Raw genomic sequence first — 14,229 nt, forward strand, 5'->3', positions numbered from 1 at the left:
GGTCATGGTCTCACGGTTCGTGGGTTCGAGCCCATGTCGGGCCCTGTGCTGACAGCGCAGGCCCTGCTTACACTTCTCTCTCCCCCTGCCCCCTCCCTGTCTCTCTCAAAAGAAACATCCTTAAAAAAAAGAGAAAAATCAAGAACTAGGTTAGCAGCCAGGTGTCGATGTTAATGGCCCTCCAAGTGAGACGTGCAGCAGCTCTGCGTGAACAGAGGGAGACCGCGCCCTGCTCCCAGGGGTTCCCTACGTTCCCAGCCTGGGTTGGCATCTGAGCCCGGCCGCGCAGCCTGAGGAAAGGGCCCCGGGCCCCGACCTGCACGCCAGCGGCTCCCACCGTACCTGAGGCACTCTCTCGAGCTTTGGCCAACATACAGCGCTTGATCTCCAAGCCAATGGCTTTGGCCAGAGGCGGCGGCACAGCGTTCCCCACCTGAAGGAGGGAAGGAGGGCGGTGCATGGCTTGGCACAGCTGGGGTCAGTGGCAGCCTTTTCTCAATGACGTGAGCCCCGCTCACGTGGGCCTCCGGAGCCGGTTCCACCATGACGGCTCAGGGACCCTCCAACCGGCCCACTCCCCACCCTGAACCCCGTGTCCAGGCCCACCCACAGAAAAGGGACCTTTAACGGGCTTCGGAAAAACTCAGATCGACATGGAGGTCACCATGCTTCACTTTCAGCCAAGAGGGGTTCTTTCCAGAGAACAGGAAGGGAGGGGTGTTGCTAGAACCCCCGGGGTACTGTTGCTTTGTAAGCCATGAACAGGCATTCCTTAGATGGAAATACATGTAATTAAGAAATAGTAAACTTAACACCCTGAGTATCAGTGAGGAACTGTGGGTTCGTTCCCACCCTGAGCCCATTTTGTCTGCTCCTTCACTCAAGTTCAGTGCCCTGGAACTTTCCTTTGGGCTAAACCTGCCTCAGAGCTGTGAAGTGACAACCAATGTGCTTAATTAACCACAGCCTGACCCGCGAGCACTCTGGGTCCCAGTGACAGGCTCTCTCCTTCCGGGCGCCCCCTTCCTGGCAATACTGAGGCCAATCGGCCAACAAACTCCGGGGGCTCCGTGTCCCCTCAGACGTGACCCCGTGGGCCCTGCTTTCCCCCGGAACACCTGCACCCTGGGTCAGACAGAGGGGCCTCTCTCCCGTCGGGGCCGCTTTGAGGAGGGGCTCAGTGGCGCCTCACACAGGGACAGAGGAAGAGCCGGCCCTGCTCCCCTCGGCTGACCTGCCGGTGCTTGTCCAGGATGTTGCCGAACAGCCGGTAGGTGTCCGGGAAGCCCTGGGAGCGGGCGCACTCCCGCACGCTCACGACGCGGTGCTGCTCAGGGTGGAGAACGCGGCCCTGGAAGGGAGAGGGGAGATGGGAAGGGGAACGGGACTGGGCCCGCCCGCCATTCGGGGCAGGAGGAGGGAAACTGAACCATGGAGAAGAACTGCAGCCTCAGGCCTCAATGGCCGAGCCGGTCTCCATCAGCAGAGGCTGGGGGGCGGGGGGAGGGGGGAAGGGTGTGGGTGAGGAGTGCAGGCTCCCCAGGGGCCACCCCCACCGTGAGCCCCTGCCTCCGTCCCCTCCCTGACACCACCGCGGCCCGCAGACCCACCTGCTTGCCCATGGGCTCGGGGTTGGTGACGGTCGTGCTGAAGAAGCCATCCCACTCGAGCCGTCCGTAGAGGCCGGCCCAGTGGTTGTGCCTGTTCCCGGTGTGGGGCAGGCACCAGGGGATGAGGGTGTTGAACTGTCTAGCCGCGGAGTCACAGGCTTTGCCCGCTGGAAGAGAGGGCTGCCATGAGACTGTGGTTACAGAATGGGAGGGACTGAGCAGCCGACAATCCCTGTCCCCAAAGCTCTTATCACTTAAATGCTCTCAGCAGCTATTTAAAGCCAGGACGTCCGCGCCCCGCCCAGGTCCTCAGGTCAGCGAGTGGCAGTCCCCAGTACCTCCTGCTAGGAGACCCCAGGCAACAGTGCTCCTTCCAAGCCCCCTGGACCGCTGCAGGGGATCAGGATCCAGGGGGCTGGGGCTGGGGGGCTGCGGGGGATCAGGATCCAGGGGGCTGGGGCTGGGGGGCTGCGGGGGATCAGGATCCAGGGGGCTGGGGCCGGGAAGCACCCCCACCCCCGGCCGCGGCACAGCAGGGCCCCCACCTTCCACACAGGAGCAGACCCCACGGAGGGCCCCAGTGCTGCTGCAGCCGTTCTTCTTGTCATGGTACGTGTATCGCAGCTTCCTGGCCATGGTGCCATCGGACAGCCGCACCTCGATGTTCGGCAGGTCACGCCAGTCTGAGCCCGGGGCCAGAGGGATGTGCCGCATGCGGGCGGCCACCAGCGCGCTCATGTCCTGAAAAGTCACAGCAGGCCCCGGCCGTCACATCATTCATGGAGTGTCTAAGCACCCACGGTAGGCTGGGTGCCACCATCCCAGGAACCGGAAACAGCACGGTGACCAGGAATCACCAAGGAGGGGCTCGTATCCCATCGGGGGAGACCAAGAGCAGCCCAACCCGACGACCTGCAGACTGCACGTGCCTTGAAGATAACCAAGCACGGACGTGGCAGAGAATGGGGGGAAATGGGTGAGAGGACAGCTTGGGGCAAGCCGATAGGGCTTCTCGGAGGAGGGGGAGACGTGTGGGCTGAGCCCTGCAGGATGAGAGGAGAACCGGATGGGGAAGAGCGGGTTTGGCGTATCTGGGAGAACACACAGAGAGCAGGGCTGGCAAGAGACGAGGGGAGTCAGAGGCAGCGGGGACCAGACACCGATTCCGGGAGGAGCAGACGCTCCTCGTGACTGTGCTGCTGCGGGGGGGGGGGGGGGGCACAGACAGCGGTGGCAAGAAGAGAAGCAGGAGGAGGAGGAGGAGGCCTGGGCTCAGGGCCACGGGCAGAGTAGGAGCTGGACAGGGCCTGGATCAGGTCCCGCTTCCCACCCTCAGCCCTGGCTGGGCTCCAACCACACGTTCTTGCTCACGAGGCCACCGGCCCGACCACACCGACGCTGCCGGCAGGGCGCCATTACCTTACAGATGTGATCCCTGAGGATGGGCTGGTACTGTGAGCCCCGGAGCTGCCTCTGGAACCAGGACTGAGGCTCCCCGTTGTACAAGATCTCCAGCGCCGAAGCTCCGTTCCGGACCTCGGGGAGGTCGGACATCGTGTCCCGCACGGTGATGGTTCGGAACGGGCCTGAGCTCAACCTGCGAGAGCACAGCACGCAGCTGACACCTCTGGGGACCCAGGAGGCTGCCGTCCCGCACATTACAGGTGCCACGTCCCGACGGCCGATGCCGCCCTCTCCAGGGGGGCAACCTAGCTCCCAGGTCAAAGGGCCACACGGGCGGCGTCCTTCTCAGAGCCGGTCTATGCAGGGATGGCCCTGAGGTGTGGGCCCTGCTCTCGACTACAGCCAGGTCCAGCCACGGCCCGCGTGCGGCTCGCTCAGAGGTCAGAAGCACTCGTGTGGCAGGCCAAGCGCTGCGCCGTCCGCGCCAACACGTTCTCCGCCGTTCAGGTCTCCCGACAGACCCGCCACCAACACGCCTCCCGGGTAACAAGCACCGTGACAAGGTGGGGCGAGCTGGGCTCCTACCTGGTTATGTTGCTGACAAACTTCTTGTCGTCCACCACGACGCTCAGCTGGCAGGCCCGGGGTGCGAACACGTGCAGTGGCTCTGGGAACAGGGGAAGCTTCTCTCCGGGGGCTGCAGCCAGGATGATGGCCCGCCTCCGGGTCTGGGCCACGCCATACTGACCAGCCTGTGGAAAGGGCCAGACACGCACAGTCAAGCCCCTAGTTAAGTCTGCAGATTTACTTTTTAATGTTGATTTTTGGGGGGGAGGGGCAGAGAGAGAAGGGGACGTGGACCCGAAGCAGGCTCCAGGCTGACAGCAGAGAGCCCGACGCGGGGTTTGAACTCATGAACTGTGAGACCGTGACCTGAGCCGACGCTGGATGCTCAACCAACTGAGCCACCCAGACGCCCCTCGGCGGGATTACTCTTAATGAGTAAGAGGGACAAAAGATCCCACGTGAGGGCCACAAGCCTCTGGAGAAGATGGGAGTAAGCCCTGCTGGCAATTCCAGCCGGCTCTTTCGAGAGCCCTGCTAGGACTCTGTGGTCTCAGCACTCGGGAGACAAGAGGGAGCAGAGAGGCCACGGAGCCCTGCCGCCTACCTAGCAGTAGACGGTCACTGCCAACAGGGCTTGGCTGCCAGAGCTGCCAACAAGGCTTGGCTGGTGAGCCCCAGACCCAGGGAGGCTGGACCGGGTAGGAGGCAGACGCTCCCTCACTGCCTTCCAGCCAGGCTTCGTGTCAGAGCGTCGTCTCAGCTCTAGTTGCGCTGTTAATTACTGAACAGGCACGTACACGGTAGCTGCTTTTCAGGTCAAGCCTAGTTCCCTCTGGTCACCCCAGATCTCCGTCCTTGCAGACAAAGCTCCCAGTAGCTCCTGGAGGGCGGTCTCCCACCTTCTCCTGAGGTTTGTACACGTGTACATTCACCCAGGAGAGAACCGTTAACCCGCGACGGTTTGGTCTGTGCATCCTTCTGCCATTCTTGCTTCACCCGCCCCCCACCGCAGGGATCAAATTGCTACTAGAGTTCCACAGCTGGCCACCACCCTGGCCTCTCAAGAGGAAGGGGCCGGAAACACACGGCCCCTCCTCAGGCACGAGGATGTGACTCGAGAAGAGGCAGGTGGCCTTACTGGCACACGAGTTCTGTGCTCCCCAGACCCAGACGCCGCGAGCTTCACGGCAGGGCGTGCGGGCCTACCTGCCGTCTCCCCCCACCCGCACCGGCACCCCCACAGCTCACGGCACTGCACGCCCATCCTTTTCAACTCTACCTTCAGGTAGAGACCATCTGCTGCGGTGCAGGAACCACTGAGCCCCCCTCCTGTACACACCTGTCAGCCCACCCTTGCCCCCTTCCCCAAGAGAGCCTACCTGCAACACGCCGAAGGTGCACTGATAGCCCATACGGACAAGGCAGCGGAGAGTGAGCTTCAGGACCATGGAGCGTTTGAAGGAAACGAAATTCCGGACGTTCTCCAAGAGGAAGTAGCGGGGCCGGTAGTAGTCACAGTAGCTGTGGGAGGTGGGAGAGACTACGAGGGTCATCCGCACGCACCAAGTGAAGAGAAAGACCTACTCTACCCGAAGCTACACCCAAATCCTTGATATCTGCTTGCTGGGAAGGTGCACCTGCTGACTCTCCGTCTCCCTGGCAAGAAGCCAGCTGCGAATGCCCTGGAAGCAAAGGCCGGGCGCCTCCCCTCCACACGTGGCCTTCAGCAGGTACAGCGGCTAAGCCAGCTGCTGCTACCCCCGGCACACCCCAGGGCTGGCAGTCTAATCACCGTCAGGCAGTCCTGAGCACAGGGGCTGCTACTCTGTTTACCTGAGAAAGGAAACCACCAAGGAGTTCTTGAACTTGGAGTAGGTGCGAGAGTTGAAGCGGTTCATGCCGCTAAACCCTTGGCAAGGCGGCCCACCGCACAGCATCTCCACATCTCCCTTCTGAGGCAGCTTCTGACCGCGGGAGTTGGTGGCCTCCCCGGCCATGACCAGCTTCAGCAGCACGTTGCAGTCCTCCGTGAACACCGTGGACCCGGGATTGTTCAGCCGGAACGCCTGGGCCGCAGGGTCCCACATCTCAATGGCCCACAGTGTTTCCGAGATGCCTGGTAGATACGAGGACAGATATGTGCTAAGCACCCCCTCGAATCACGCTCAAGGCAGAACCGGGACCAGAGCCAGAAAGGCCTTCCAGGTAGAACCTGCCTGATCCGGTTTTACTAGCTCTGCAGAGAAAACCCCATGGCATTTACCTGCTTGGTGGAATCCTTCCGACAACCCTCCACAGCCAGAAAACACGTCCAGGGTCCGCAGCTTGGGCAGCTGAATTTCGGTCTCTGGTTCACTTGGCTCGCACGTTTGAGACTTTGCCTTGCCCTTCCCTGGAGACAGGCCAAAAGTCAAGTCTGAGCCCTAACCTACTGTCCCTAAACCCTCATTCTGAATTCACAGCAAAGAATGAGGTAACATCAGAGGCATTTTCATACCAAATGACTCATCAGTAGCCTGAATTACGTAAGGCAGACTTGAAAAGAACCCTGTGGATAACAACTTACCTTTCCCCTTCCCCTTCCCTTTATTTCCAGGGCTACGGGCATGGTTAGGAGGATCTTCAAAGCTCTTGTTCTTGGCATTATAGGCCTGAGAAGGAAAGAACGACAATAGTCTGGGAGAGAAACACACCAGTCTCTTCTCTAACAAGGACAATTTAAATTAACCTGCTGAAGATCCACTTGATTTCTCCCTAAATTTGGCCACAAGCAATTAGCCATCAGTGAAAATACTCTGATTTTATTACACTGGCAACAGGGAAAAAAAGTTCTAGAATGTAAGTATTTTATGTGCCCAACATTAGAATTCCTGCTGTTCAAAGCCCTGGACTACTCATTCTAAAAACTGGAAAAAGTGATATATTAGGCCATCCACAGTGGAACCCGGGGAAACCCAGGCATGTACCAACTTCAGAGAACGTAACACAGAAAAGCCACGCTCAAACAATTTAAAAGCGATCAGCTTAAATCGACAGACTCCTGGATCCTTTCTCCATCACCAGGGCCACTGCCCGGTGTATAGACCTCACCTGGCCGCAGATGCCTGGGTGAAGGGACTGGGACTGCCTGGGGCAGGGCTGAGTCCGCCAGGGAAAGGGGCACCTTTCCCTAACTCACCCTAAAAGAATCAGTAGGGCTGGTGGAGGCCACCTAAATAGTCTCCAAATAAACCACAGAAGCAGAAGGATGCTCCTATGTTTATGTTCTGCGTTATAGAGTCTTTTTATTTTACAGGGAGAGTGTGTGCACGCCCACAAGCAGGGGAGAGGGGCAGAGGGAAAGTAGGCTCCGTGCTCAGTGCTGAGCCTAACGCGCGGGCTTGATCCCGCAACCCTGGGATCATGACCCGAGTTGGACGCTCAGTTGACAGAGCCACCAAGGCACCCCTCAGTTCTTTTAAAGGCAAGTGTCACGTTCCAGAGGAATCTGAATCCCACTGATTCATACTCAGGGTAAGTCAACTGCTTTCGTAGGGGCTGTGACTGTGACCTGAAGTCTCTCCCTGCGATAAGCCCAGAGTCCCACCTCGAGGAAGTAGAAGCGGTCTGGGCCACCCGCAGAGAAGTCCTGGAGGCCGCCTGGCAGGTCCTCCCCGTACTCCACGGTACAGCGGCCCTGCACGGCCTTGAAGTCCACCACCACCTCCTCGTCACTCCAGTAAAGCAGGTTGATGTCCGCGTGGTAACTCGCCGGCGTAGACTTGTGGGTGTTCTCTGGCCTGAGCGTGGAAGACTCTTTGTTAACAATCTCCTTTATTGCGAACGGGACAATCAAACGGCTCCCCATTTCTGGGGGTGCTCAGAAAACCCATGGGTAAAGACCACAACCCCCCAGTTAAGGGGACCAGTTACTACCCCCCCCTAGCCGGCACCGCCGCCAGAGTGGGCCTCCTTGCCACGAACTCAGCGGCTGGTCTGCTTGTCTGCTTGCTCTTCACACCCACGACTGCGGTGCAAACAGCCCCGCCCTGCGTCCAGAGCAGCCGCCGCCTGCTGCCCAGTAAGGATCTAGACCTTCCTCCTCTTGCCTACACTAGCCAGCCTGGTTTCTTTTCTGTAGACACAAATGACTGTTGCAGAGACTGTAATAATCTTTCACGTATATTAGTTAAGAAGTGAAGCAACCTTATACCCATCTCTATCAGTTAGCTCCTGATCAGTAGGAGTTCCTAAGGTGCCCAAAAAAAGAGTGAAGCCAAGACCTTAGGAAAAGTGTAGACAGAGAGAAAGCCCAGAAACAGGAAGAGGCACCTAGGAAGAACAGGAAGAGAGAATGGGGGGGACCGGGGGGGGGGAGGGGACACAACTCAGACAATCGTAAACAGAACTTGAGATTCTCTGAGGGTGTCTTAGGCAGAGCCCAGGACGTCCCACTCCTGATTTTGTCATACTCTTTTTTTTTTTTTTAATTTTTTTAAATGTTTATTTCTGAGACAGAGCATGAGTGGGGGAGGGGCAGAGAGGGAGACAGACACAGAATCTGAAGCAGGCTCCAGGCTCTGAGCTGTCAGCACAGAGCCCGAGGCGGGGCTCGAACCCACAAACCGTGAGATCACGGCCTGAGCCGAAGTCGGTCGCTCGACCGACTGAGCCACCCAGGTGCCCCACGATCTTGTCATACTCTTGACTTCTGCTTAAGGATTTCTTTGGGGGAGACAACTCTGCGGCTCTAAAACAAAGGTCTAAAGCAAAGCTATGAAATATAATTACAATTCTAGTCCCTGTCAGCACCCACCAGATAATTAGAAACACTTAGAAAAACAGCTACCTCTACCGAAGTCTTAAAATACCACCGTGTGTGCTGTTACAACCCCATTTCAGACTTCTAGAAGTCTGCCGCCATCCTGGAAGAGCAGAGGCCTTCACTGACCTGTAGAACTTGTTGATTCTGATTTTGATGTCGGTCTCATTGGGCCTGCCATTGCTCTTCTTGATACAGAAGATTTCTTTGATTCGGCCAATTCGATACGGCTCGGGGGCATCCAGGTTGCTGCCTTTGATGTAATCGGAGTATTTCCGGTAGTGTTCTGGGTAGAGGTCTTCATCCACAGGCTCCTTCCGTGGGCGCTTCACGGGACTGGACAGCTTGATGCTGCAGAGAAGCCAGTGTTACGCATAACTGAATACGAAGCCATAAAAAGGAATCACCTCAGTGTGACTGGCCAGTAACACTACTACTTAAATCCAGACACCTTCTAAACCAGGGCAGCTAAGCGCCTGGAGATTTACAGAGAAAGATGAAACCTCATCCAGTTTAAAGCGGGTTTCTCCATCTGTGTGCCGCTGGCTACGGTAGCTGCTGATGCTATTTGAATAGGCCCAGCTCCCAGCCGCGGGACAGGACGGCACTTCCCGGCATGTGCCTCGCTCTGCCCAGCGAGTGCGAGAAAGGACACACAGCGGTGCTGGCAGGAACGCTGAGCTGCCTCCAGTACGCTCTCCCTCGGCTCAGACCCGCAGCCCCGAGAAGCCAGTGCTCCCACCAGCCCAAGCCCCCGAGTGACGCAACAGGCCAAGTGCCCTGCTGAACCACGAGGGACACGCAGTCCAGGCAGGGAGGCAACTTCCACAGCTGTGGGGCTGTCACCAAGCATGACCTAGGCTCTCCCGACTGGGGTGCTGACCTAGAGGGAATGCTGAAAGGGCACGGGTGGAGACTCACAGTCTGGGCAAGTTGAACCTGGCCTGACTACGGGGGTAAAACCGGTCATCGGATTCGGCTGCAGGCTTGAAGGCTGCTGTTCAGGAAAGCAGCTGCCATGTTTTCCCACCAGGCCTCCTTAGTCCACTGGGCTCCGAAGGTACCTGTGAGCACCTGTGTGGACACGTCTTCTGTGCAGGGAGCACCTGAGCAGACAGCACTTACGGGCGTCCTCCCCTCCACACCGAGGACGGCCGGGGCTAAAGCGGGTACTCGCGCCAGCTGCACAGGCTGAGAAGACCCTGACCTCCGTGTCTGTAATTCGTAATGACTGAACTGAGGTTGGGAACTGGGACTTTAGGAACTGCAAGTCGGGAAACGGAGAAGTTCTGAAAATGTTGGTTGGAATTCAACCACGTGCTAGTTCTGAGAACAAAGACTGGATCGAGTGTGGAAACTCGGCCGATTTCTCCCTGAAGAGCCCCAATCCTCTGATACACAAAGAGATCTTGATACTTCTTGGCAAATGGGATTACAACTCACGTTCATTCAATCTTTCCTTTAGGCCCTTTAACACACTTCATCCCAAGAGCCTGGCAGGTGAAATACTCCTCCCACGTGACAGACCAGAACAACAGGAGATGGTCTCTGCCCCAAAGCCTCAGGGCTGGGCGGGGCCAGGCCCCCACCACAGACACTTATGCTTGGCCAGCACACGCTCTGACTTCTTTCAGACTTACGATAGTCACTCTACCATGGAGGGCAGGATACTGCTGATCACCACAGATACTAAGGCAACAGTCCAGGCAGCGGCTAGTCCTGGGGGTACAGGGAGGGGGACAGACCACAGAGCCAACCCTGCACTGGCCCAGCGCTCATGGCCCTGACCTGGGCCAAAGGGGCACTCACTTGAACGTGAAGGCCTCGGGCAGCAGGTATACGCCATCCCCGACGCGATACTGGATGCCGTTCTTAGTGGCCGAGCCGTAGAGAACCCGGCTGTCCAGGTCCTCAAGCTGTTCCATGACCCTGGGAATCTCTTTTTGCCTCATTTCAGCCAGACGGGCACAGCTTACACAGAACCTGAAGGAGCGAAGGACAGAAACAAGGGGCCCTGAGCTGGCTTCACCCGGAGCTTCTGGTGACCAGTAGAGAATGTCTGCAGACACTTGAAGAAACCGGCTTTCCTGCAGTCTGTGTTCACACTCTGAAAACACTTATTTGGGACCAAAGACCAGAGATGAAACACAAGAAAATGCCAAGCTGATTCCACTTTTGAGAATTTGATGTGAAAACCCTAAGACAAACAGAAGGCAGAATAAGGAAAAGAATACGCCACAAGCAAGAATGCAGAGAGTGGTCCGGTCACAGCTCGATATCAGAGGAGTTTCCTACTGTTACCTCTAAAGGCTGAAAAGCTAATTGGTAAAATTCAACATTTCTGATTAGTAAGTCCTTAAAGGAGAGCTAGAAATGGCCTTCACTAGAGATCAAATCAAGAGGCAGCACCAGGCTGACTGGAGAAACACTGGGGGCACGTAAGCCAGCCCTCCCAGCCCCACCCCATCAGCCGAACTGCTGCTCCAGAGGTGCCAATGCGACCTTAGTTTGAACAAGTGAGGTACAGGGGTTACAAAGGAAGGCACAGGGCACTAAACATTGAAAAAGAATTTAAAAAAGCAAGCCTCCTGGGTCACCTGGGGAGCTTGGTTGGTTGGGAGTTTGACTTTTTTTCCCCTTAACATTTATTTATTTTTGAGAGAGAGACAGAGAGACAGAGAGAGAGAGAGAATGTGAGTGGGGTAGGAGCAGAGAGAGAGGGAGACACAGAATCTGAAACAGGCTCCAGGCTCTGAGCTCTCAGCACAGAGCCCGACGCAGGGGTGGGACTCACCAACTGTGAGATCATGACCTGAGCCGAAGTCGGACGTTTAACCGACTGAGCCACCCAGGCACCCCTATGGGGGTTGACTCTTGATATTGGCTCAGGTCATGGTCTCCTAATTCATGGAATCGAGCCCTGTGTCAGGCTCTGCACTGACAGCATGGAACCTGCCTGGGATTCGCTCTGCCCCTGCCCCACTTGCTCTCTCTCAAAATAAACATTTTTTTTTTTTTTTAAAAGACAAAAACAACCAAGCCTCCCTAAAAGCAGTCACTCATCAGCTAGAATGACATGGAATCAAAGATACCACTCATGAAAGAAAAGATCTAAAAAACAGAAGGAAACGTGCAAGATACGTAGCAGAAACGCTGAGCTACACACAAAGAGGCTGAAGACAGAAAGCTGCATACTGCTCCTGGATAGGAGAACTTCTCATAAAGGCAACTCCGTGCCCAAGCTGTCCACACACTTAAAGCAACTGCAACCAAGTCAGGCTGGTCTCTGATTAGCAGGAGAAAGAAACCCCACCAGAGAGAAGTACGTGAAAGGCCAGAGTGATGCACAGATAAGCACACGGCCCTGGAGCACCACAGAGGCGGCCCCACAGAGGGGACCCGGGGCCCGGGCCCGGCCCGGGCCCAGCACTCACTTGTACTTGTTGTCCTCCGTTGGCTGGGTTTTCGGAGGGGACTCGAACCTTGCGTAGTCCTGATCATACCACAGCTGGTAGAAGTAGGTCTTTCCATCGTCCTCCGCCATCAGAGGCTCAGGATCCATGCCTCCCTTTGAGGACAAGGACCCGGTGTCAGCCAGGAGCCCACGCAAGGAGGGGAAGGGCACGCCAAGGGGCGCCGGGCACTCACCTCCATGGCCCAGTTCTCTGACGGAGCTTTATAGACGACCTTCACCTTGCTGTGAATGTATGAAAGCTGCATGTCCTCACATTCGTCTACCAGGAACAGCTCCAAGGGGTCCGACGTGGCTCCGAGGACTGTGTCTGTCCCCGCGCAGAACCAGTGGGCATGAAACATCTGCCCGTTGCTGCTGTCCTCCCACAGCGCAGTGACTCTGGAGTCAGAAGAAAGTTGCTAACCCGACTGGCAAACCTGGACCGAGTCTACTTAGGGGAACTTGCATTTGCCGTGTGTCTAGCCCAGGGCAAAGAGCCACTGCTGTATTCACACATAAGCATCTCCTAGGTGTTCAAGAGAAAGTGTGTGCTGAGGTCAAGCAAAGGAAAAGGTACAAACCTGGCTAAATACAGCGGTTTGGAGGAGTCATCTGGAATAACAGAGACGCAGTCCCCCACTTCCAGGGTTTCTGAGTCAATGCACACCTTCTTGAAGTAACTCTTCTTTCCATCAGTCTGAAAACGAGAGCTTCGTTTCAGGTGAGGATGGGTTCAGAGGTCTATGCTAGGCTCGACCCCCCTGTTCCTCTTATTTTGTATAAAAGCCTAATTCCTGACAAGTTGGTAAGCCCTGAGCTCTACTGCCCTGGCTGCTACAGAAAACCTTCGCTCCCTTGGCTGGAAACCTGCAACTAAGAGCACACACGTTCCCTCCTCGTCAGTCCCGCGCTTCAGTGTCAGTAGCAAATCAGATTCCAACATTTCATTCTGAACAGTGCCGGTCCCAACCCCTCCCAGTGGTCCTAATGCCACATCCCGCCCCAACTCTGTCAGCCACAAGGACCTACTTCTCCCACAAGGAAAGCTAGTTTCCACCTGAGGGCCTCTGCCCTGACTGGCCCCCGGGTCTCTGAGGCTGGTTCCTCACCAACCTTCTGGGTCTCAACTCAGATGCGCTGCCTCCTCGGGAGCCTCCAAGGTCCCCACCTCCCTCCAGCCCTCCACTCACTGGACAGAACACGCGCCTGTCCTCCTGTACGAGGGGCTCACCCCCACAGGACAGGGGCTCAGCCTCATTCAGGCCTACAGCAGCATCTGGCAGGGGCAGGCCTCACGCTGCAGACCAGATCTTTGGCTTCCAGACATCAAGGAAGCAGCGCGGAGAGATTACTCGCTCTCCGGGTTTGGTAAAGGAGTTGTGCCTTAGATGGACCGTCACGGGACGGCAGGGAGGCCATCTGCGAGTGTCACAAAAACACCCACTGCCAGGCCGGGGTGGATGCGGCAGTGAAGGCTCTCTTCGAAACAAGCTTTGAAGGGGAACCAGCCTGACCCCTCCTAGGACAGCGTCAAAGGCCCATTTTGGAAGGATAGGAAAACAGGAGTCTGTGGGCACACAAGCAAAAACACATTTTCTGGCCTCTCGCTGGCCCTGCTCCTCACAGGCAAATGAGCAGGTTTCTCCGCTTGGGGCTCAGGCTGCTCAACACCGGGCGTGACTTGATGCTCAGAGGTGCGGCAGGAGGCTAGGTCTTCTCCAGGATTACCTTGACGGCTTCTCCAATCCAAGAGATCCGATTCTTGTTCTGTTTCTTTTTCTTCCCCTGATGCATTTTTTTGGGGGACGGCATCTCTGGAATATTGTCGTCAACTTCTTCATCGTCATCGGCCTCCTTCATGGCCATATTGGGACACCTATAGAGTCAGTGGTTATAGGCAAGTCCCCTCGGGTAAGTAAAACCTACTGGGGCTGTTTTAGTTGGGTGATGGGGACAGGCCTGGCGACAACCAGAAGAGGGAGCGCTGCCTTCCCTGCACGTCTCAGCCCACCTGCCCCGAACAGAGCTCATGTTCCTCTGCCAGGAGAGCGGCGTCGGCCAAACCTACCTCCTCTCTTGGCAAGCCTGTTTGCTCCGTCCGCTACCACCAAACTTAACCATATCTTTACAGGCTTTACACTTTCCACATTCGGGCTGCTGACACACCTAAAAAAGTATTCAGGAAGGGAATGAAATGGCCATTAGTAACCGTTGGTAACCAGTTTTTTGTTTGTTTTGGGCGAATTACCAATTTAAAAAATTGTATTTGGCCTCATCAGGGAAAGGGGAAAAAGAAGTTCAGAACAAGATCCCATTCGTACCCTCCAGGTTAGTGAGAATTAAGAAGCAGGACACATGTTGGGACAAGTGTGGAGAACTGAGAACTCGCCATG

General features: G+C 56.5%; 1 protein-coding gene across 5 annotated transcripts in view; it reads right to left on the reverse strand.

Annotated features, from left to right (window-relative positions):
- DNMT1 (DNA methyltransferase 1) overlaps positions 1 to 14,229 on the reverse strand; it is a 46,834-nt gene that overhangs the window by 496 nt on the left and 32,109 nt on the right. For all 5 annotated transcript variants that reach the window (XM_049642365.1, XM_049642366.1, XM_049642367.1 and 2 more), the window contains 18 exons: positions 13,905 to 14,002; positions 13,565 to 13,712; positions 12,418 to 12,533; positions 12,031 to 12,235; positions 11,817 to 11,950; positions 10,192 to 10,365; positions 8,512 to 8,733; positions 7,168 to 7,360; positions 6,148 to 6,232; positions 5,845 to 5,973; positions 5,415 to 5,697; positions 4,961 to 5,102; positions 3,600 to 3,766; positions 3,030 to 3,207; positions 2,156 to 2,351; positions 1,611 to 1,777; positions 1,235 to 1,351; positions 343 to 433 (listed from right to left, as the gene is read on the reverse strand). In XM_049642365.1, the coding sequence (XP_049498322.1) occupies positions 343 to 433; positions 1,235 to 1,351; positions 1,611 to 1,777; positions 2,156 to 2,351; positions 3,030 to 3,207; positions 3,600 to 3,766; positions 4,961 to 5,102; positions 5,415 to 5,697; positions 5,845 to 5,973; positions 6,148 to 6,232; positions 7,168 to 7,360; positions 8,512 to 8,733; positions 10,192 to 10,365; positions 11,817 to 11,950; positions 12,031 to 12,235; positions 12,418 to 12,533; positions 13,565 to 13,712; positions 13,905 to 14,002 (2,845 nt within the window). The remainder of the gene's footprint in view (positions 1 to 342; positions 434 to 1,234; positions 1,352 to 1,610; positions 1,778 to 2,155; positions 2,352 to 3,029; positions 3,208 to 3,599; positions 3,767 to 4,960; positions 5,103 to 5,414; positions 5,698 to 5,844; positions 5,974 to 6,147; positions 6,233 to 7,167; positions 7,361 to 8,511; positions 8,734 to 10,191; positions 10,366 to 11,816; positions 11,951 to 12,030; positions 12,236 to 12,417; positions 12,534 to 13,564; positions 13,713 to 13,904; positions 14,003 to 14,229) is intronic.

Source organism: Panthera uncia, chromosome A2 (assembly GCF_023721935.1).
Source record: "Panthera uncia isolate 11264 chromosome A2, Puncia_PCG_1.0, whole genome shotgun sequence".
Taxonomy (NCBI): Eukaryota; Metazoa; Chordata; class Mammalia; order Carnivora; family Felidae; genus Panthera; species Panthera uncia.